General features: G+C 31.4%; 1 protein-coding gene across 3 annotated transcripts; it reads left to right on the top strand.

Annotated features, from left to right (window-relative positions):
• The first annotated feature begins 1,671 nt into the window (after positions 1-1,671).
• LOC143191388 (beta-1,4-glucuronyltransferase 1-like) lies at positions 1,672-18,182 on the top strand. 3 transcript variants are annotated; one of them, XM_076396410.1, is made up of 9 exons: positions 1,672-1,789; positions 9,147-9,322; positions 13,970-14,078; positions 14,151-14,385; positions 15,577-15,772; positions 15,825-15,963; positions 16,020-16,264; positions 17,285-17,410; positions 17,778-18,182. In XM_076396410.1, exons 2-9 carry the CDS (start codon positions 9,173-9,175, stop codon positions 18,033-18,035), a joined length of 1,458 nt encoding a protein of 485 aa, XP_076252525.1. In that variant the 5' UTR covers positions 1,672-1,789; positions 9,147-9,172; the 3' UTR covers positions 18,036-18,182. The 3 variants fall into 3 exon arrangements, with proteins under 3 accessions (XP_076252525.1, XP_076252527.1, XP_076252526.1); XM_076396412.1 differs by lacking the exon at positions 1,672-1,789 and adding an exon at positions 2,101-2,221; XM_076396411.1 differs by lacking the exon at positions 1,672-1,789 and adding an exon at positions 5,136-5,255.
• Positions 18,183-25,407: the final 7,225 nt, after the last annotated feature.

Genomic DNA, 25,407 nt, shown 5'->3' with positions numbered 1-25,407 from the left:
GTTCCTTTGTAAAGATATTTTGATACCACTGTATTTCTCCTTAGTTTGTTCTCTTGATACCTGTATACATCTTTCTTGGTGAAACTAGATTTAATCACTGCATTCTCCTTATGTATTTTGCATTGTGTATTTTCATGGATTTTCATTATTTGCAAAACAGTTACTATTCTTTCTCTCATAACACATGTTAACTAAATGCTCATGTATATTCTGAACAATTACAAACATATCTATGCACATAAATCTTATACACTCTACAATAATATTTCCTATATTATCATATATTAATTTTATACTCACCTTTAGTTGTTTCCACTATCATCACACTGTTTTAGAAATTGGCAGTATTGAATCATATCATATTCAAGAAGTTTCATTCAAGTGAATAATTAAGTTGTTAATATATATCTAACATTTGTTCACAATTACATCATTTGTCAATTTCTTCTTCAATGTGTCTGATTTCATCCAAACCGAAGGTGTTATTAACCATACCTGTTTTCAGCATGAAGTACAATATATCTGGAATAAATTATTAATAAACATTATGAATAATAAAACCTAATCAACTGTTTTTCAAACCATTATCTTTTCCCATCAAATTTTTTTGTCATAACACTATTTTTATTATCATCTTATCATGAGTGAACATTGGGTATATTGATCCCATTCTGAAATATACATGTCTCATCTAAATAGATAAATTGATATAATAAGTTTTCCTTCATTTGAAAAATTAAAAGCAATATGCGTAAGTTCCATTAGACCTCTTCGATACTTTTCTAACAATTTCCTCTGAAATAATTGATCTAAATTATGTTTCTATTGAAGAACTACTCACTGTTTTTATACGTTTTATACATTTAATCTCTGGTAGATCTAACATCAAGTTGATCTTGATTCGTATGAGAACGGGTTTTATTCGGTGAATTCAATATTTCAATTCATTCAATCAACGATCTGAAATTTATTAAAACAAGTGAATAGTTAATACAACGTTTGCCAGTTTATAACCTCTTATCATTATTGTTTTGAAGAATTCTGGATATATTTGGCAACCGGACGACTTTGGCAGACTAGTTCGGTTACACGTTCGAACTTATCAGACAACATTGTATCTCTTTTTAACTAGAATAAAATGAGAAGGAAAATATTGTCTCTTCTAAAACGAATTTACAACTTGCGTCAGGCAATACATGAATCTTCTTGATTACGTATATTCAAAACTTCTTTGGATAGAGTATACATTAATTTTCTATCGGAACTATGCTCGATCTAATCTTATGCAAACAATTAAAAACGGTTACAATTAAATTAAAGTAAATATAGCGAATACTTCATCAGCTTTTGTATCAAACCTAACCTCTTCTATACATCTTCTTCTATACATTATCTCTTTTAAAGTAATTTGATTCGAATTGACTTGATACGTTTGTAGATTCCAAAATGACATAATTATCATAAATGGTCTGAGAGATTTCGATTATTTGAGAATTAGATTATTAGTGGAGTCCCCAAGAAGCTGGTGTTAGAAATTATATCAGATATAATATAAATAAAGACACCAAACGATGAATCTATGTTGACACAAGAAAAACTATACAACATTTGCGGAATGCGAACTGTTACTATAAGATTTTATAAGAATTAACAGTTTTAATTTGGTGTTATCTGTAACTGGTAATAAAATGATAAGACCTTTGATAAAAATTCGTTAGTCGTTTTGCGACATTCCTTGTGTTTTAATGTTCAGCTCAACTGTTTTTTTTTAGTATCAGACGATATCGTTGTAAGTAGTAGATTTGAATTTTAATAATAATATATCGGTATTATATAGTTAGTATTCGATAATTCGAAAAATTGCTTCTTGTGAATATGGACTTTTAATTTAAAAAAATTCTAAGGAGCGTACCATTAAAAGTCACTGCCGTTTCTTGATAATTTTGAATTCAGTACGGGAAAAAGGATAAGTCTTTTGAGTTTATTTAAAAAATCAGTGAAACTTTGAATTTATAACAACGGAAGTGTTGCTTGGTCAGATTATCGTAATTAAATGGTGATAATTGAAAGGAGCGATGCAAATATTTAACTATTTGTGTGTAAGATTTAACGCATGTTGATCTAGTCCAGTGACCGGTTGTGACTGTGGTGTGAAGTGACCAACATATGTCGGGTTTCTACTAGCATACTGATTGTAGCAACTAGCAACTGAACTAGCAAGGTTAGGATTGTTATACTTGAAACATTAATACCTGATAGAGAAGTATAGTAACTGTAAATAGTTGTAAATTCGTAGGAATTCCGTATATCACAGCTGTAGTATCATTTTTAACAATGTATAGGATGTACAAATAATTATTTAGACTTTTTTGTGAGTTTGTTGTTTTATTTGGATAAATTACTGCGAGGGTTGTTATTTTAATATTTGGCTTTGGCAGCACTAACGGTGGACAAACGCCATCCGATGTTTTTATTTGAAACTTAGCATTGTTGAATATAACCTTCCTCATAATATCTTTATCTTTATCTTTAATCAGAAAAATTCGATCAAACGTTGAAATTATCGTGAATATTTTCGTGTATTTATTTTTTATGATTTACTACCAGGGTTATCGATAGACCACTATATCGAGTAACTGAATTATTTATACGGTAATAAACGAATAATAAAAAAATCGGTTGTGTCAATTGGTGTAAGGAAAATTTAAAGAATTACTTTCAAAGTGGATCAAAAGCTGTTAATATAGGCGATGAACTATGAAAACAAATATCGACTCTATGAATCTTCCAAGACGATGCAAATCCCATAATGGTTGTTCACGGAGGAATCGCATCGAAGCAAGTGGTTGCTTATTTCTTTGACATTACTGATCATATAGCAATAGTGGTGTTACGGTAACCTAGGACTGTTAGTTTTGAATGGCACTGAAAAAAGTAGAAAAGGCAAATGATTCTCCATCACAATAATTCGAACGCTTACACTAGATTCATAACATGGAGTTTTTGATCGATTGATTAATCTAATTATCTGATTGATGAGTCATCCGCCGTATAGTCTTGATTTGGCACTTAGTTACTTTCCGTCAATATGTCAAAATGAATGACTGAAAATTTGTTAAAAATGTTATTGAAATAAGATTATGAAAATTGATGCATTGCATTTTTTAAAAAATGTTTGGAATTTCCGAAAAACAATAACTTCAAGTTATGTCATAAAAGTTTGTTATTTCTGTTTTTAGACCAGAAACGTAACGTATTTTATTCAACGCATTATTAATAGTTTGAAGTAGTGATTGAGATATTGAGTAAATTTAATTTTTGAATGTTGGTTGGGGGGGGGGGGATTATCTCCATTTATTACAGTTATTTCTTCTGATGACCTTGGAACTTGTGGCTGAATGTTATTGTGGTGAAAGGTTATTTTGTGGATGACGTTGCCAAGTGACGGTTGTGTTACTACAAGTTCATGCCACCAGATACACAGAGTGGATCTCCGGTCGCATGTTGAAATACGCTTTAATTTAGAGTCATAGTAGCGAACCGTCATTGTTTCTTCATTCTTTGTCTTCTTATTCCTCGACGTGATACAAAACAGTAAAGAAACTCTTTTGATTTTGCACTTGCAGCAGCAGTTCCCATGTAAAAAATTACGATTGTTATGTTGAATCACTGTCAAGGTTTCAACCAGTTACTCTTAAATTTGACAGGCTTTAGTTCAAGAATACCTTCAGTTCATAATTTATAAACTTTAATGAGCTCTATTTCGCCTTTCTTCTACGTCCTTTTTCAGTGGTGTTAAAATAAGCACTTAGTAACCACTTAGTAACTTAGTAATGTCAGAAAACATCGGTCCTACTACTTGCATTCGTTGACGTTTCCTCTGTAGAACTGGTTAGGTTTAGAGACGCCTATCTCGCTGCTACTTACCATATCCAAATTATTTGAGAATCTGTTACTAAAAGGCGTTAAACAATTTTTAGATATACCATATGCCCATTTTGGATTTAGAAATAACCGTGCAACAATTGACCAAGCGCATATAGTAAGAACGGTTATTGAAGAGAAGTTTAAAGAGAAAAAAAAATGATTGATTGACAATGGTAATCAATTATTATCAACATTGAAACCTTTTTTGTGGTGTTTAGTCGCAGTGCTATTCTACAGATATTCTAATAAGAAAAGAAACAATACTTGGAACACATGGGCATCATAATTATGGTAAAATACATATATCTGCCTTAAAAACATTCACGAATGGATTGGAAATTAGAAAACAGTCTGCAGAAAAAAACTGTTTAGAGAAATTTTGCGTTGCGACAAAAAGACAGAAACTTAATTATATAATTTGGCGGATGTCGGATTCCTCAAGCAGAATCGGTAAAATACTTGAGCATCTATCTCAGTAACAAGATAAATTGAAAATATATCACGTCAGACAAATAGTCAGTAAATCAGCACAAATAGCTCTGCAGAGTAAACTCAAAATTAAACAGCGGTACTGATCAGTTAGGAGATACTGCCAACTTACTTAAAGACATCAAAGAGATTCATTTATTAGTCAATAATATTGAAGCTATTTTTAGACCTATACAGTGCAAATATGAGGTTTCACCAATACTGTCAATTTTTTTCGATTTACTAGCAATGTTTATCGATACGAAGTTAATGAGGAAAAGAAGTACGATGGTCTTGAAATCAATGGATTTATGGACTCCAATATTTCACCGTAAGATATGAAAACGAGCTGGACTACTGGAACTATAAGACAACACTGCTGGATTACACGCAGGAAATTAGAAGATTGAAGCCAACCAAACCTAGCCTAAATCAGTAAAATTTAATTTTAGTTTGAGAAATATGTGCTGCTGCATTTATCCAGCACTCGTCTTGTTTGTGAATTAATCAAAGTACAAAAGAAAGTGGTCTTATATTAATATAATATTAAAATAGGACTAAACATATCTAATAAAAGATTATAACAAATTTTATTAGTATCTTACATTTCACTTACAATTCACCTTTATTCATAAACTACATTTTGCATCAAATAAAAGTAAATAAGCAGCTGTCCCGGCATATTTTGTTTTGTTGCCACAAATGTTGACATACTCGGAACACAAATAAAGCATGGTGTTTACACTTCAACAGAATGACACATGATTTTCTACTATATAGATATACAGTAGCAAGTTAAAACCGATAAATAAAAATGTTTTATAGTGATATTGAATGTATACTGGTTACATCTTCGTAAAGTAAGTAGTGTTTATTGGTACGAATCTCAACATAATTAACACTATAAAAAGTTGTTTACATTTCGGTGAAATTCTAGTATCGTTCGGAAAACAAACGATAATGTATTTAGGATTCTAATAGACAATTTAAAATGTTTGTTGGATTTTGTGGTTTTCAAACATAGTAGTTTTTTGATAAATATCCGCAGATTTTTTAAATTAGTTTAAAACACTTATTGTCTCATCATGAAGGCAACAAATTTAATTTGTTATTAAGCTTATTATTAGTCTGGCACCATTAATAAAATATTTTATCAATATGCATTTCAAGTACCTATTCCAAGAGAGTTTAAAAAAACATGTATAACAGGCGTATAACATATTTTTTTATGTATATTATCTAAATATAGGCCTAAAGATACAGAATATCTTCTTATTATACTAGATATCTTTTTATCGCCGGATGTTTGTGAATGGGGTTAATATTTTCATTTAAAATTTTAACATTTCCTTTTGTTGTCCAATTTTTGATTTAGTTTCATTAACAGTCATCAAGTTTAAAGCGTTTGGTTCCGTTTCTATTTCCAGATCCATATGTTTAAGAGACTAGCATCTTTAACACTATAATACATGGATGACACTATAAGAGTGCTTTAAAATAATTTTATGCTAACAATTCACAAAAATATGAATTGTTATGAAATATTGGGTCTGATTTTTTTAATTGGGGATGTTAGTATATATATACTTGAGAGAACGTTTCATAAGTTTTTCTTATATCTTTTTGAGAACAATCTGTTTTTAGAGACCATCACTATTCTGCCATCATGTGACGGTCCCACCTTTCCTAATATTCTACTTCCATCACTTATTCATCTTGATAGAGGCGTTTTACCTATTCCTTACTATAATTTTCCACACTTTCAGGATACATTTACAGGATATTTGAATTATTTATATCTTCACAGAATAAATGCTTATATATTTTTAATTGAAATTTTTATTTTGAAAAATTGGCACAAATAATTCCAAACTTTTAGCCAATTTCCGGATCCCATCTCGAAAGAACGATGCATCTTCTAGCGCTACCCATGAACCTACCAACTTTTTGATATCTTCATAAGAAGTGAAGCGCTGCTCAGACAGATCACGACTCATAAGTCGGAACAATTAGTAATTAGAAGGATCAAGGTCTGTAGAATACGGCTAGTAGGATAGCAGTTTTAGTCAATAGCGATCCCAATTGATGGTTTCTTTGAGCAATGCTTCAAATTCTCGTTTTCAAATTTCTTTGGTTCCCTAGAACGCTCTTTGTCTTCGGTTCTAAAATCACTTCTTTTAAATAAGTAAATTGTAAGTATTATAAGTATATTCACATGTTGAAATCTATGGAGTATGATTGTCATAAGCTTCATACACCATTCTATGATATTCAGTCGCCTTTTTCTTCAAAATGAAATAAAAAAGTAGTTTTCCATAAATGCGATTTACTAAGTATTAATTCAGTCAATTTCAACAAATTCAATATATTTTTTGTTCACACTTCGACGAAATAATACACACTGGAAAGTAAAGCTTGTGAGGCTTTAACAAGATGTTGGTTACAAATGTATCCGATACAATTAGTACCACAATGTGTTCAGATACTCAGAACTGCTTGATATGATCTATTATGCCTTAAACATATTGAAAACTTTTCTGTGTTGTCAAATGATCAATTGAAGATCATTCATCATGTGATTAAAAGTCAATTGAAGTCTTTTTTGATTTGTTTCTTATATCATTCGAATACTACTGAACAGTGATTCAGATTTTCAAAATATTCATGAATCGATTTAATCTTCATATTGTGTTAAGTGGTACTTAAGCAAGTTATGCGCAATTGATCGAAATTAGCAGTGATCAGAGATAGTAATGTTTGGTAAATACGGAAAGTCTAGATTAGTAGCGGATTCATTTACGTTTGAGTCATCACTTATTAGTAATAACAAGTACCAATAATAAGACCTGGAGTTCCTCTAATTTGCTGGTATAAATTCGGTAGTACTTACCATGTTATTTTTTATATCAGACAGTTTTAATCAGTTTTTAATAAATAATTTTCAATTATAATTTTATTTGCTACCTTGTACAATTTTCATATATTCGAAGTAGAATATTATCGCAGTGGAGATATAAATATATATAGTCTATCCAAAGTTATTTTGTACATACGTCATCAAGATGTTTAATGTTTTGCCTGCCGCAATTTGTAAATTCGTTTTAGAATCATACAGTATTTTCCTTTTCATTTTATTCTAGTTGAACGTGTAACCGTGCCAAAGTTGTCCGGTTGTCAAACGTATGCAAAATTTTTCAAAATATTAGTGATAAGGGGTTATAAACCGGCAAACGTTATTTTAATGCTTTGCTTGTTTTGATAAATTTTAAATCGCTTGTTATTATTACTCTGAGTGAAAATTCCGAAGCCAGACAGAACAGATTGCGTCTATAATCAGTTACTTTGAACAGGAACGAGATAATGGAGGCCCCTTTGCCAGTAAAATGTATTAGAGAGGTAAGAATTTTTACTGTTAAATATTTCATTATCAAATATTATTTGCTGTTATTTTTACTGAAAATATTTTTAGCGTGTTGCACTTGTGCTGAATATTAGTATGGACCCTGTCATTCAAATATCTCAACAAATTGAAAATATAATCAAGATCTGCTTGATGTTAGTTCTATCAGATATTAAATATATAAAATGTATAAAAACAATGGGTAGTTTTTCAATACAAACATAATTTAATATAATTATTTCAAATCAAACTGTCAGTCTGAAAAGTATCTAAGAGATCTAATGGAACTGCTGGATATTGTCTTTAACAGAATACAATTTTTTAAAGCATATAATAAAATGAAGGAAGACTTATTATTTCCCAATATTTCCAATGTTTCTTATGACAGCAAAAGTAGATGGAAAAGGGTAAATGTTGGAATAACAATTGATTAGGTTTTATTAGTCATGACATTTATTAATAATTCATTGCACTTGAATGACATTTTCTGAATATGCTGCCAATTTCTAAGACAAGTTGATGAGTGTGGAAACAAGTAAAGGTGAGTATATAATTAATATCTGATAACTGTAGGAAGTGTTATTGTAGAATGTAAAATATTTATGTGTACAGATATGAGTGTAATTGTTCAGAATATACATGAGCATTTGGTTAAAATGTGTCAGGCGAGAAAGAATAATAACTGTTTTGCAGATATAGAAAATTCAGTAAGGAGAATGCAGTGATTAAATATAGTTTTCTCAAGGAAAATGTATATAGGTATTAAGAGAACAAACGAAGGAGAAATACAGCGATATTAAAATGGAAACAAGCAAACAATGTACTGAGGGACACCAGAACTAAGCGTAAAAAGTAAATTTGTTCTTAAATGAAATTAAAATGTATTACTTGAATATACAATTGTTAATTAGGTAGATTAGGCATCCAGGGGATATAACTACAAAGGCGTCTAGAACTCTAACTTATAGGGGGTACGGAAAAGAGTTTATTTTAAATACAATCAAATACAACCCTAACCTACAAACTATTATAACTGTGTACTTAATTGTAGTTTTAAGTCCTATGACGTATGTACAAAATAACTTTAGATAGACTATACATCTAAATCAACATATTATATATTATCTTTTTAAGAAGCCTATTGCCTTAATTGTATGAAATTATGGTTAAAAGACATAATTTCTCATTAGCAAAATGATAAATTTACTAGTTTTGACATAACATAATGTTAAACACACCTTTACACATCACACTCTTAATATTTATATTACTATTACTAACAACTTTTATTATAAATCCTTATTAATGACTGCTGTAAGTAATACAGAGCATTTTATTACTTTTTTTACAGAGCTGTCGAGAAGAAAGCTGTGAAAGATGGGCTACAAACCAGTGCCCAAATACTTAAAATTGCTGATTCTTGCAAGTTTCTTCACCTTTGTTTATATAATGTATTCGAAAGTATTTCTTCCAGTAACTAAGATTAATAATAATTTCGTGGACAATAGGAATCAGTTTTTAAAGTTGGTAAGTATAAATCTTTAAAATTAGATGTGGCATGACAATTTAATTAAGGACTGTTTCGTTACTTTAAGTAATTTCAGTGATAATTTCAGTTAACTGAAAATAAAACAATTTCGGGATTTTTTACATTTTAATTTTTAATTAGGTTTTGTCTTTAGGGACCAATAACTTTTGCCTGATTAAATCTTTTATGGAATGTTATCTTTTAAATGCGGTGTACTAGCTTAATGTACGGCTTAATGTACGGTGTACGGCTTAATTGAATAAGCAGTAGTACTGTGCGCTGTTAAAGCCATCTATTAGGAAGAGCAGAAGTTATTTTTTGGATCGGTCTAGTATTTGAAATGTATTGTCTCCTGTGCCTCAGATATAATCTTTTACCTTATATAAATAGCTATCTAACAATATTTTTGATTTGATTGCAAATGAAAACGAATAGATTAGGTACTTATAATTAGTCAGGTCAGGTCAATAGTGCAAAATTGTTCTCAAACTGGATTATATTGTGATAAGTAAAATTGCATTGTTCGTATACATAAAATGGAATTATTAGCTATGAAATTAAAATAACATTTTATATAATAAGCATAGTATAAGGGTCAGTTGTCTGTAAGTCCCAGGAAAGTTAGAAATAATTAATTTAGGCACATTTAGGCACAAAAAAATCAGTATTGTTAATTTCAATATTTTAGCCCTCAGCACTTTTTTGCGATGTGGCATTTATTTAATTTTAAAAATCAAATTATAAAATGCCATTGAATGCCAAATCTGGCAACATTTCACAAATAAAAGCATTTCAAAATAACAGCAAACATTTCTTAAATAAAAAATAAAATATCCACACAAAAGTTAAATACGGAAGATTACATTATGTGAAGATTACAAAAGAAGGATTTGCCTTTGCTCTTTGTTTCGTTGTTTATGAACCAAGAACGTATACTTTTCATTTTTAACTTAAAAATAAAGCTGTTGTGAAAATCAGCTAAGCTAAAGACACTTTAAGATATTTAAATATCAATAGAAATGACGAGGTAATAAATGAAGTTCTGTTGATTAACATCCATAGCATGAATTTGATAACTCATATTCATTAAAGCTCAAAGTTTTGCTGTTGACAGATTGGACTTGCAACATTCTTCCCAAAGTATCACTACATCTGGCGATCAGCAGCAGTCACTACTGGCTGCTGGCCTCTGATATTATTGACCTTGTGGTCTTTAATTTAATTTTGTAGGTCTCTTTTTAATTTTAGTTTTTACCCACCCCCTGTAAGCATTCGTCAGATATTTCGTTATAATTGACATATTCAAGTACCGATGTTTCGAGTTTGACAGTTAAAGTGATATTGAAACATAAAATACTCACCTGTATGGTAGTAATTCTTTTCGTAAACATGTATGCCGTAAATTTGTAAAACATAAATGTATCTATTTTCTAAATATCTACTAAATATAAATGTTTAACTTAATTTTCTATGTTTAATCAATTAGAAGTTTCTTAATTTAATCAATAATAAAAATCAAAAAATAATCACATATAATGCAATCTTCCATATAAAGTTATAACCAAATTTTGTCTGTCTTAATAACCAGGAGAACCAGAACCCAATAAAAGAATTTTACACGGGAATATAATTTAAGTAACTTATATCCACTTCATTCAATAATAATGAAATATTGTTAATTTTTATAACATTTAACATGAAAATATATTCAAAATAGCTCTTTGAAATTGTATTAATTTTTCTTATCCACCAAATATATAAGTATTTATTTTATTATAATGTCCTGTTTCTCTTCTTTCAAGGATTCTTCAGACAATAATTTAAAAATACCACTGGCTGACATAAAATATGATTGAGAATCTTTGTTAAGTTAATTGATGGGCTAATTACTAAAGAAATAAAATAGAATTCTGGTACCATTAAATAACGTTTAGATAAAATAACATAATAATAATAGCAGAATAATAAAAATATATGTTACAATTTTTGCTTATAGTATTACCACATATATACTTACGCCTGAGTCTTTTTGGTGTTGTATTTCCAGTTTCCTATCTACATGAAGTTGAAGAATCACATATAGTTTTCAACTATTTTCAATAAATGTATGGTTTTCATACTTCTCAGTGTACTTGAAAAAATATATTTATAATTCTACACTATGATTCTTGTGTTAATTTGTACTAATTATTTTTGAAAATTTAAATGTGAACTGAACAACTTCTGCTAGTGATTCCATTGAACTTCCTGCCATATTTTTCTTTTGAATAGGTTAAGGTAAATTATCTCCGAATTTGCGTATATTGTGTACTTCAATTCAATTATTGATGTATATGATAATAAAAGACTTGTCCTCTAAATTACAGTTAGGAACCGAGTCTTGATTGAGCAATGTTTTTCCACATTTGGGTCTGTAATAATCCGGTCTGAAATGAAAATAATAAACCTATTCCATCAAATGTTTGTAATTGTTTAAAAACCAATTTCTAGGCTAAAACAAGATACTTTGGGGAAGAATTCACTCTATTTGACATTCATATCCTGGAACTTTTGAACTTTTGACATGAAAATACTTTTTACATTAAAAGGTATACAAATATCACCTATACCATCACTATTTACATCATATATTGCTGTAATCAATTACCTTGAAATTATACGTTAATATAGAAAAAAAACTGAAGATGTCCAAACAAAACTGCAGATCAAAGTGTAAGCCAATCTGTCTTACTTTTTTTTTGTTCTGGCCTAAAAACCAGGCGGTGGAATGCATGACGCATACCTGGTCGCGGATACTTGCCCTGGAGTGACAAGTTGGACCGGGTTATGTGGGATTGCCTCTAGGCTTACCAATACACTAAACCGAAACCGCCTCACGGTTGACCCCTGTGGATCGCTACTGCTACTGCATTAAATTTGGGAATATGGCACCCGCTGATCGGGCAGCCGTTATTGGGCATGAGGGCCCGGCAATTCTATTGATTCGCGAACCTGAGTTAACACACAACTGGATACTGTTGTATGGGGGCAAAAGTTATGACTGTAGCGATGGATGAGGTCATTTCAGCCTGGAAAATGGGGGGAGCTTGGCGGTGACGCGGTGCTAAGCTCCCAGTATGTCGACCAGCTCGCGAACAAGCGCGTTTTCAGAAGAACTTGAGCTGAGTTGTTGTTTGTGGAATGATTGAGATATGAAGTGCTTGATTTCTGGAGTGTCAGTTTCCCTATGAATTTGATTATTTCTGACAAACCATGGAGCGTTTAATATTCTCCTGAGGAGCTTATTTTGGAAAACTTGAAGCCGTTTGACCTGGTTGGGTGTAACAAACTTGAAGTAGACATTACATCCGTAGAGTAGTACGGACCGAATTAACATCTTGTAAAATAAGCATTTGATGGAGATGGGAAGTCTGCTAGAAGGGCAGATCAGAGAAGATAGCAGGTTTGCTATCCCCGAACCTTTTTGGATTGCTTTCTGGATTTGGGAATGTCAACCGAACCGCCGGTCGAAGTGAAGACCTAGGTACGTGACGTTATCCAGCCATGGAATTATTGCGGTGTCGATCTTAAGTTGCGAGACGCGCAGTGCGTAACGCTTCTTATGGAAAATGATGGCCTGGGTTTTCAGTTAAATAAGGCTGGGGCCAGCGGGGAACCTTGAGGTACGCCAGCATCGATCTGTTTACGACTGGAAAGTGCCGCCCTGATCTTGACCTGGAAAGATCTGTCCGAGAGATAGGACTTGATGAGAGTGGTTAGGTCTTCTGGGAGGCCTAACCGCACGAACTTTGTGATCAATCCGTCGTGCCAGACCTTGTCAAAGGCTTTGGTTAGGTCCAGAAGAACTGCTCCAAGCTTTTTGCGTTGGTCAAGAGCATGATGGATGTGTGCGACCAGACGGGTAGCTTGATGGACGAATGAGTGGTGAGCGCGAAAGCTGAATTGTTCATCTCGAATTATGTTGTTTTCCTCTGTGAAAGAGTTGAGAGCGTAAAGTATTGCCCTCTCGGCAAGCTTCGAAATGGCGCTGAGAAGGCTGATAGGCCTGTAGTCAGGTGGAGATGATTTTGCTCCTTTCTTGGGTATAACCACTATATGTGCGTGTTTCCAAGACGCCGGGAAGTGTTGCAGCCTCATGATGGGGTTGATGATGTTCTGTCTTACTTTTGTATCTTCAGTCCTCTGGTAACTATGACGCCCAGTGAAAACTCAACTTATTTAACATTCTTAATCTAAATAAAATAATTCAACAATAATTTTATCAAATATAATTTATTTTAACATTATAGTACATCTAAAAACTTCAATTAATTATACAGCCACAATAGTTTATAGGTTAGTGTTATAACCTTTTATCACTATTGCTTTCAAGAACTTTGCATATCTGACACAGTAAAATGAGAAGGAAAATATTGTGTGACTCTAAAACGAATTTATAAGTTGCGGCAGGCAATACGTTAAACATCTTGATGACGTATATACAAAAAAAACTTTGAATGTACTATATATTCGATGCTATGAGCGTCATTTTTTAGATTTGCGATTCAAGGATTGCGTAAACTTCGTATGTTTGACTGAATTTACTAATAAAACATTCTTTATGATGCAATGACATACCTAACATCACTATATATGTTGTTATTTAGGTAAGGGAGAGGAGGAAGTGGAGGAGTCAAATCAAATCTCCGAGTTCGCCAAGTGAGTTTTTGTCAGTGGACGAGTCCGATTTACCAATAAACGACGATATGCCTGGTGGTTAGTATCTAATAAGTTCAGTTCTGGAGTTGATTTTCCCACCACATTTATTCAAGGTATATGACGTTTCAGCTTACTTAGCATACGCAGAACCCGCACCAGTCAACAAGACGTACTGCAAATTGAACTTCAAATTGCCGTACGATCTGGCGCCTAAAAGAGAGATAACACCCGGAGGAAATAAGTCGTCTCGTTATCGTGTCCAGTATAATGCTGTTGAGGCGCATAACATCACCGACGTACCGCAAATAACCTACGCTACTCACGCTACGGCAGATTTTGCTTATTATATACCCGAATTGTTGAAGTAAGTTGAGCATTTTAAATTATAAGGTGATTTATCAAAGAGTAAATAGTATTAATTATTAAAGGATATGTTAACGTAAACCGCACATAATTGTAAACAATATACTTGCTTTATGTGCAATTGCAATTTCTTACTGGTCGTTTTTTTTTATCACAAGCCTCGACTACTTTGCTCTGCGCTGATTTGTCTTATTTTATCACCTGCTTTATTTTATAGTTCACTTTTATCCTGTATTTTTAAAAACTATTTTCGTGGGTTCTAATATGGTTCCTATTTATAGTTTTTCTTAAACTTACATATTATCATTGCTTCTACAACATATGATATTATTGGTTAATAATACTAGACGGTATATAATTATAGTTATTGATTGTGTAACTAGTGATATAATAGTTAACAGCTTTTTGTTAAATACGTCTTATTTGAATGTCTAATCTCTTTCCGTCTATCTCCATTTCCTGATGTTATAATTCCTATATATTTAAATGCAGTAAACGTATAATGTAACGCAAATAAAGACATAAACATAAATAAAAAAATATAAACAAAGTTATAAGTGCTATTATTTATTTGGTGGTGTTGACCGATAATAAGATTATATATTAAAACATAACTATGCCCTTTCCCGGAAAAATTAAAACATTCTTTAAACTTGTGTAATAATAACATTTGCTGTTGCAAAATTAAAATAAAAAATATCGTTTTATAATGGCAAATTTCCGCTATACTTCCAATAATTTTTTTCAATTCAATAAATTTTTTCGAGCTAAATGGGGTTAATCATTTAAAAATGATTTTACGTTACTTGTTTTTATGAAGAATACGAATTAATTTTAAACTACGCCATATCGGGAATCGAATGAGAAGGGGCAATATCTGGTGGATACAGTGAACTGGGTAATGTTTCTTTTATGAATATATAACAGCTATTGATTATTTAATTATTTTCTGAGTGCGTTATGATATGGTATGAAATGATAATTATAATTCAATCAACAAGAAACCGATGCGATAGGTTCTCAGGTGAAACATATAGTAACAAAATTCCACATCAAAATTAACTTTTTTTAGCATTGTTGTTTGATAATGTTGAAGAATAAGAAAAATATATTCTTTATATTTAGGGAAATGATACATACTTCAAAATAAATGTACAAATAAACATCTAATATTTAATTAATTGTTTCTAAGACGATGGGATGGCTTAATATCGATTGGAGCCTTTGTTCCCGACTTGGATGTGTCTCTGTTTCTGGAGCAAATAGTTCAGTATTGTTATTGCGAGCCGGAAATGCACAGGGTCTCAATTCACCTCATCCACGACCTTCGATTACCAGCTTCTACAAAGGACATCTATTTCCTGCGACCAGAAACTTGTAGAATAGAGGTAGGATAATTCATCAAATGTTCTTTGTTGAGTTGATTTTGATGCTTTCTAGGACTCATCCCAGTATCGGATTTATTCCAATTTCGATGATTCTACCATTTATCCTATAAATGTCTGCAGAAATGCTGCCAGAAAGGCGTCGTTGACAAAATACGTTCTTGTTTCGGATATACAACTGATGCCTAGCAAAGGTACACTGTGAGTGTACCCAATAAAATGATAAAGTGTATTTTTTATGTTTTTATAGACCTTGCCTCAGGATTCCTAGATATGTTAACCACTAACCAACTTATTAATGCTACTAAAAAAGTCTATGTTTTACCTATTTTTGAGCTGGCAGAGAATGAATACATTCCGGATACCAAAGCCGACTTGATTGATATGATAGCTGATAACAGATCAGTATATTTCCACAAGTTTATCTGCAAACATTGTCAGAATTTTCCTGGACTGGAACAATGGATAGTAGATAGCAATACCACTAATGTTAAGGTAATTGTTTTTTAAATAAATATGTACAAGAAATAATAAATATGTATTAGGAATCTTGGAGATGACAATTATAGTATGTTTAATTAAAGATATAAAAGAAGCAAAATAATGTTTATAGTTTCTTAAAGGTAATTTTAAAATAATCAAAATGGTTTTAGTAATACTGTTTTACTAAATAGTGTAAGGGCATATATTTACATACCAGTCATAATGACGGAAGTCTTTTTTTATGTCTCTTGTGCGTTTCTTTTAATTTCCCGAGTGACAGTCATAATTGAATAATTTGGTAAGAGCTTGAGTGTACAACTGCAACTTACTCTTTACGGATAATTGAGATTTTCTTGTAATAAATCAAGATATTCTTTATATTTCAGTTTCAGTTCCATTTTTTCCAGTTTTGCTACGATTTCTTGTTGTATACGCACTTTGATGTTCCACGTCTTCCATCGTCTGAGTTTAGTTACTTATATTGTCATTCATCTATTGAATTTTTCTATTTACCTTATGGAAAGTGTATCGAATGCTTGGTTAATGTGTAGGAATATAGCTAATATAAATACCTTAGCCAATATCGGTAGTAGTGAAATTTTAATACAACATAGCCCTGTGATTCATTTTCGTTTGATGTTCTCCATATATGCAATGGGATCTGTCTTGTATGTGTTTGATGGTTCTCTGGTGTAGGGGAATGTAATAAAGATAGTAAATAAATATAAGGGTATCAGAGAATAAAAAGAAAGCGAAATTGGTTAAAATCTCAGATCGACTTTTTCGACATGTATATTTGTTTCAATATGCTTTTTTCATTAACAATTTAAGAACTTATCAATATTATTATTACCATTAATAGCCTTTACATAAAGATGCATCTCAGCAGAAATAAACTTCTCAGCAGTAACTAAAATGTTTCTGTTTTTTTTAAACATATATGTATATTGAGTGAGAGTGAACCAGGGGTAATATATATTAATTGATAAACTTAGCGATAATCTATTTTTATCATTCTATTAATTATTTCAGGAGTTTTCGACAATAAAAAGACAAGATCCCTACCACCGATGGGAACCCATATTTATTGGCACCCATGCGGAACCATGGTACAACGAGGAATTATCTTGGGAAGGACTCCAAGACAAAATGCTCCTTGTTAGTATATGTGTTTTGTTAACTATAACCATTGATGTTGGATTATTTAGTTGTGTCCATTTTTCAATGAGAGTTTAAATAAGTTCTTCTGCTTTTCAACATATTCAACTTTATTCATTAACAAATTCTCCTCGAATTTTCTTTCTTCGTTTACTTAACTAGTTATATATTGTTTATTCAGATATAGGGTAATGATGGACTTGTTTTGTCAGTTTTCACATACAGGCCAAAGAAATATTTCGTTTGCGTTACTAGAAACAGGGATTTTTATCGTCAACTCATTGTTGCAGCATGTTTCAGTATTTATAGCATATCATTTAGCTGTATTTTGTTTAATCCTACTCTAAAAATATCTTTATTATTTCAGACTATAGAGATGTGTCTTATGGATTACGACTTTACCATACTGGATAATGCCTTCCTGGTCCATTGGCCTGGTATTCGAACCGATAAACTAGCAGTCGAGGAATGGAGATTACCGTACATAAGAAGTAACGAGCTGGTGTACAAGAGAAGCATCCAGCTCTTGCAAAAGAATTATCGAAATATCGAAGGTTGTCGAGTCAATGCAAGTATGAACTTGTTCTATAAAAAGAAAACCAAACCTACCTCAGTCAACAGCTAGTATAACTGAATTTTAATTATTACCTTTATTTTGTAAGTTTCGGAAACCAAGTGATCTGTGTTACGTTGTTTTAAAAATTAGTTGTATATTTTAATGTTGTTATTAATAATCACATACCGAATTATTTATTAATGTTAAAATTAAATACTTGTTAATTTTTGTAGTTAATTGTATGGATTAGTGTAAGCATGTCAATGAAGTAATTTTTATCTCGATGGGATTTGATTTTTCGAAAAACATTTATTTACCTTAAAATTCAATTTTTATTTACTTTAAATTTAATATCATTAACATCTCATTACATAAATTAAACCTGCATTGTCAACACTATCTTGTGACTGTCGTTCTTCATTTAATTTCGTGCGATTTGTTATTTTCTGTCGACTACAGATGTCATCAGATTTTTCATTTTATTAAAAAACATACTCGACTATTAGTTCATGCTTTTTATTTAACCCTTTTTTAAAACACGGATAACGAAAAATATGATAATACATAAAATGAAAATTGGTTAGTTTACAGAATATATTATTCAATGTAACTTAGTAGTGTATATGATAGAAATACATACATTATAAAGTATGAGGTAAGTAAGATGTAAAAAAATGGTTTAAGATTATAGCAAAGATAATATTCGTAATAAATAATTGTCACACTTATTTATCTTTAATATATTTACTCTATAGGTATCCTAATCGAATCACAAGTTGTGTGATACAGGACAATGAGAATTGTAATGTTTATAACATATATACAAGGGATAGACAAAATGATAAAAACGCCATGTAATATATAGTCTATTCAAAGTTTTTTTAGTAATGCGTCGTGGATATTTGTGACGTCGAAGCATTGCAATGTTGCCGCATCAACTCTGAGTTTCAATTCAATTTGGCTTTGACATACAACAAAATTCTAATCTAAATAAAATATTTGAACAAAAATGTTATCAAATATAATTTATTTTAACATTATCGTACATCTAATACATATATTATCGAAGGACTGAAATCTATAATTAAGAACGCAGGTATAATAGTTTGTAGGTTAGATTTGTTTTGTTTACATTGAACTCCTCCACACCATCCATGGGATAAAGTTTATAGGCGTGTTTTTTTATGTAGTGTTATTCCCCTGGAGGCCTAATCCACCTAATTAACATATTAACTTTTTACATTTAGTTCTTGTTTCCTTCGATGGTGCGTTTATTTGGCAAGTCATCTTGGCATTACTGTATTTTTATTTCTTCTGCTACTACCTGTGTATACCAACAGTATACATTCTCTCTTCAAACATTGTAACCTAATGCTTATGTTTAATTTTGAACAATAAAAATCATATCTGGGCACACAAATCTTTTACGCCCTACAATACCATTTTCTACAGATATATTCAATTAATTATGTGCATAGCTTTAGATGATTCAACTCTCATCACTCTGTGTCATTTCCAGCATTATCACATATCTTGAAAGTTTCCTTCAGTTATTTTCACTTTACCACTCACTGTCCAATTCAATCACTAAACTGCTAATTTCTAATCTGTCTAAAACATGTTGACGAATCCACCATTTATCAATTACTTCCTTTGTATGTTTTATCGAGTTCATCCAAACCGAATGTGTCATTGTTGACAATGCTGGAATGATGGAATATCCTTCTCAACCAGCAATATATCTGCAATTAACTATTAATAAATATAATGACCAACAAAACCCAATTGAATGCTGTTGTAACTTTTTCCTTTTTCCATCAATTTGTATTTCCTTTACACTTTTTTTTGTTACTGCCTTGCCAAGAGTGCCACGATGAACCATTTTGAAATATTCAAGTTTCTTATATTATTTTATGCCCTTAATTGAATTCTTTTTAAGGTAATGTCCGTTATCTCGTTCGTTTTTGAAATAACTTATTAAAGCCGCAATCAATTTGTGACTATGAATATCTATTGTTTTCGGCATTTTCAAACAAAGTAATATGACATATTACGAAGCTACTTAAAATTTATCAAAATAAAGGGCTAAAATAATGTTTGTTTACTCTTATGTTATAAATATAAACATGGAATAATAAATGAAGTAATACATGTTTGTATATTAGACATTTAAATAACCTCATAATGTATATTGGTAACATATAGAATATATGAATAAAACAATTGGGATATTGATATTTAACTTTAACATGTATATTAATAATAACAATCACAATTAAGTAATATATTTTTTTTACAATTTAGCAATGTATAACATAAAACTCTTATGTTTATATGGCTTTAGTATTCTATTTATAGATTTGTGAAGAGATTTCAAGCACTTACAATTCTGTCACGATTACAAAATAATCCAAAATCACCAGAAGATATATTAAGTCCCAAGAAAAAAGAATATATATAGTCTATTCAAAGTTTTTTTAGTAATGCATCATGGATATTTGTGACGTCGAAATATTGCAATGTTGCCGAATTAACTCTGAGTTTTAGTTCAGTTTGGCTTTGACATACAAAAAATTCTAATCTGCATATAAATATAAAGTAGAAAATAAACTTGCTAACAAGCATATTTGGGACATATCTCGGAAAAAATGAAGGAGTATCACCTTGAAACTAGTGATACATCTGTTGTCTAAAGAATAACATAGGTAACATGAGTTTTACTTTATATTTTAGAAGAAAGGTTCGAAGATATGGTTCTTTTTGGCTAAGAAGCTAAGAAAAGCGATTGTTGAGTATATTGTGTTTAATGGGTGGCTATTTTTACATATTGATATGTTCGTCACATTTTAAAATGTTTGAATTATGAACTAAATAAAATTAGTTGGCCAACTTAATATTTTCATGTTGTTAATAATTATTTTATAGGAGATTATTATTAAACATCTTTTCTCTCACCAGTTGTTAAATACTTTTTCCATATTATTTCACAAATTTTATACTATGGAGAGTACAATAAATGTAATTTGTTTCAATGAAAGATAAGAAAAACAATTCATAATTTTGACACGTTTTTTTTAATTACCATTTGCAAAATAGAAATCAAACTTAAATATTATTTCAGATTCCTGCAGGATGAGGTTTTTATGGTAATAATTAAATTTCAAGAAAAAACAGGTTTTTTTTTCGAAACCAAGAAATATGTCATTCATATTACCCGCCAATTTTTCCCTTAAATTTGTTGGCCCGATCCGCGGTACCTGGATCGCCCTTTTGTTCTGCGCCAAGAGCTGAAAATTTTGTGGCGAATACTGGAACTAAGCAAAGTGCATGCGCAGTACGACTTTGTACCAATTTTGAAATCTGTTCATTACGAATGTTCGCCGAATCCAGTTCTGCGCATGCGTAATTTCAATTTTCTTACGAAATTCGCCCCGAATGCTCAGGTCTGTAATAAGCAGCGCCTAAAATATTTCGTTTTATTGGAATATACTTATTTACAGCGCATATTACTCAGATATTTTAGCCCTAAAAATTCGTCCTCGATATAAACTTTAATAGTGCTAAATATCACGTCTCCAGGTGTCCCCGTTTCCCTTAAAAATGGGGGCAAAATTTTCGCTAAGCCGATTAATATATAGAGATAATAAATACTGTTTCGTCAATTCTTTCATATATTAAGTGATATTTATAAACATTAAAAATATTATTGCTTTATTTGAGATAATACGTTTAGTACGGGCGTTTAAAGTGCATATTGTGAAATCTGTTTAGACGAGCACATGCTTTTCTAAGAAACTAATCGAAAAGTTATTTACCCTCTACGACTTGGTTAATGTTAGTAGGCTATTTACTTTTTATTAAAAATTAGTTACAGAAAATTATTCTTAATATCGTTAGTGCTATATATTTTTTTATTTAAACACATACTGCACAAATAAATCTATAACATATAATATAACTATTATATGTGACATTATTTATTAATATTAATATAATCATACACTCGCTAACGAATTTAACATGTTTTTCAATTCTGAACATCTGCATGAAGTTGTATTTGAATTAACTGTACTATTTTAAAATAATTTTGACTTTGTAATCTTCGAGGAACAACACTGTCATTAAGTGATACATTCATTTTGATATTGCCATGTTCATTTCATCTAATAATTTTTAATCTCGTCATTGGTCGTGGGTATCCACTTTTTCTTGATAACATGTATTTTCTGATGTGCCACAGAGCGTCATCTACAGTCCGAAGAACTTTGTTTAATAGGTTTGTGTTAGATTTATGTTAGGTTTTTTTGTGTTAACTGGTTTTCAAATTTGTTTGTTGAATTTGTCATTATTTTGCACCGTAGTAATTGTTGTTGCTGTTTGAGTTGTTCGTAGTTTATTTGTAGGTGATTTTATTCTGTTGTAGCAAGTAAGGCAGTCCTGATCCAGCGGCAGCATCTTGCGGTACACGTAATCATTCACTGTTCTATCTTATTCTGATTTGGACTGTAGGAATCTGAACTTATTTGAGTTAATAATTTATTTGGTAGTACATTTTTTGTACCTTTGTGGCATTTTTTAATAAAAAACTTGAGTTATGATGAATTCAAAGGTTTTTTTAATCACACAATGAAGATATCAGCTGACACCCGTATGTCTGTCCATTTAGGTGATTTATTTACAGTTTGGACGTCCCATTTTTCTTCTGAAACAAATGTTTCCAAAAAAAAGTTTTTTAAGTGTCTATTTTATGTGAATTAACGTTAAAAGTAAAAACTGGAAATTAATTTTTTTTCGGAATGTGAAAATCACATTTACAAAAATGAAAATTTTTCCTAGCTTATAGTTTGCAGCGAAACCTATAAAAAAGAATATATATAAAAATATATGTGTAAAATTTCGCAACGATTAATTAAAAACTTTAATGTACATAAATGGAAAAAACATATGTTCGAGAAAAATGTGATTGTAAGTTTGAGTAGCAATAGAAGCAAGTTTCCGGCAGTAATTAATTAGTACAAGCATCTTATAAATTAATCAGCTATTCCAGCACCGTATTTCAGTCCTTCATCAGCTTCATATTTGTAATGTCCGGCTAGCTGTTGTTCTTTTCAAGTTCTTGGGCATATTTGAAGCTTTTGCTACTAACGGTAGTAGTAAGCTCGTTCAGAGTGGTTAAAATATTGAAAGTTCTTTCATTAAGTACGCACAGGGCCGAATATATCAAGACCTCAATGATTTTTGAATCAGAATGGAATGGAGAAAATTTTGGAGCTAATCGCCAAGCTGTTGAAATTGAAGCTTTCATTTACATTTTGAGTATGACCGCCTGAACATCTTTCCAGTAAAACATATCTCGATAAATCTTTATATATAGTTAGAATTGTCTCTTGAAAATCCTATTACGTCACGCGCTTCTCCCATTAGACTGGAGGGCTCTCGCTAAACGCTTATAACTCTTAAATGGTTTGAAGTTTTAGTTTGAAATTACTTAATTAAGTACCATCGATTTATGAAAGAAAAAGAAAATATTTTTGAAGCCACTACACCTATTTCCTCCTTAATTACATTTACTAGATTGATTGTTATATATTTAACTATTATTTAAATAGCTGAATTTCCTTTTTTCATTAATAGTAATCGGTAACAGCGTTATTGGCGATTTACCTGGATTACTCATCATAGTAATTTCGAGATGTTGATTGTACGAGATTGTACTTTACAACGTTTCTCAACAGTTCGTCTCCATCATGTAACAGATCAATTAAAAAGTCCCCGGCCTGACACATAGATGGCTTTACTAGAATAAAATCCATAGGTTTTCAGTTAGCCCTAACCATCAAAAGATGCGTCTATAAATTTGACAACTGTCGGATCATTAGTTTATGAATTTTAAGCGAAGCAACTTTTGTTTTTGTGAAAAAATGGATAAAAAGGAATTTCGCGTTTTGATAAAATATTGCTTTTTGAAGGGAAAAAATACAGTTGAAGCAAAAACTTGGCTAGACGCCGAGTTTCCGGATACTGCCCCAGGAAAATCAACCATCACGGATTGGTATGCTAAGTTTATACGTGGTGAATAAAGTGGACGCCCAAAAGAGGTTGTTACCGACGAAAACATTAAATAAATTCACAAAATAATTTTGAATGACCGCAAATTGAAATTGAATAAAATAGCAGACACTCTAAAGATATCAACTGAACGTGTACATCATATCATTCACGAATATTTCGGTATGAGAAAGCTCTGTGTAAAGTGGGTGCCGTGTGAGCTCACTTTTGGCCAAAAAAAACGACGAGTTCATGATTCGGAGCAGGTTTTGAAGATGATCAAGCTTAATAAACACGATATTGATTTTTCGTCGATGTGTGACAATGGATGAAACATGGCTCCATAATTTAATTCCGAAGTCCAATCGATAGTCATCCGAGTGGACCGCACACGATGAACCCGCTCCAAAGCGTGGGAAACGCAACAGTCGGCTGGCAAGGTTATGGCGTCTGAATATTAAGATTCGCATGGAATAATTTTCATTGGCTACCTTGAGAAAGGAAGGACTATCAACAGCTCTTATTACATAGCGTTATTGAACCGCTTGAAGGGCGAAATCGCCGAAAAACGGCCGCATTTGAAGAAAAAGAAAGCGCTGCTTCACCAAGACAATGCACCGTGTCACGAGTCAGTGAAAACGATGACAAAAATCCTTGGATTGGAGTTCGAATTGCTTCTTCATCTACCGTATTCTCCAGATCTGGCGTCCAGCGACTATTTCCTGTTCTCAGATCTCGAAAGAATGCTCGCTGGGAAGAAATTTTCGTCGAATGAAGAGGTGATCGCCGAAGCTGAGGCCTATTTTGAGGCAAAGGACAAATCGTACTACAAAAATGGTATTGAAAAGTTAGAGGGTCGCTGTAATCAGTGTATCACCCTTGAAGGGAATTAGGTTGAATATGTATAATTTTACCAAAAAAATGTGTTTTACTATGGTAGGCCGGGAATTTTTCAATTGATCTGTTTTTAGATCAGAGCCTGGGGCATTCTTGACTTTCTTAATCTCATTTGTAAGTTACCTTTAGGGTTATTGAGCGTCCAACTTACTCCTGGTGTATTTGGAATAGGCAAGATGTCATTTGTTGTGGCTGGAAAGTTTTTGTGTAAAAAAAATTCCTCGAAATCTTCTGTTAGATCTCTTAAGTATTTAGAAAAGGTTTCTTTTTTAGCCATACAAATTTTATGTTCCTAGTCGGTTTAGTGTAGCCTTTTTTCTAAGTGATATTGGTACATTTCTTTTGTTCTTTACTCTTTAATGTTACAAGGTCTGTAATTTATCTTGGTTTTCTTCTTATATCTATGGTTATTTAGCCATCAATAATATTCCATCCTCTTCGTATATTAATCACAAGCAACTTTCATTCAGTGTCCTCTTTATTTAGTTTCTTTTGG

The sequence above is a fragment of the Rhynchophorus ferrugineus genome, unplaced genomic scaffold, assembly GCF_030347505.1.
Source record: "Rhynchophorus ferrugineus isolate W39M unplaced genomic scaffold, kcgeb_rfMv2 rfM2, whole genome shotgun sequence".
In the NCBI taxonomy this organism is placed as follows: Eukaryota; Metazoa; Arthropoda; class Insecta; order Coleoptera; family Curculionidae; genus Rhynchophorus; species Rhynchophorus ferrugineus.
The sequence above is the reverse complement of the archived record's forward strand: the minus strand, read 5'-3'. Positions and strand labels throughout refer to the sequence as shown.

What these genes read in the sequence shown, in the direction of transcription:
- LOC143191388 (XM_076396410.1), top strand. Translation starts at nt 9,173, where the DNA reads ATGGGCTACAAACCAGTGCCCAAATACTTAAAATTGCTGATTCTTGCA. An exon ending in GGAATCAGTTTTTAAAGTTG is followed by an intron (nt 9,323 to 13,969) that starts GTAAGTATAAAT and finishes GTTGTTATTTAG; the next exon opens with GTAAGGGAGAGGAGGAAGTG. An exon ending in AAACGACGATATGCCTGGTG is followed by an intron (nt 14,079 to 14,150) that starts GTTAGTATCTAA and finishes ATGACGTTTCAG; the next exon opens with CTTACTTAGCATACGCAGAA.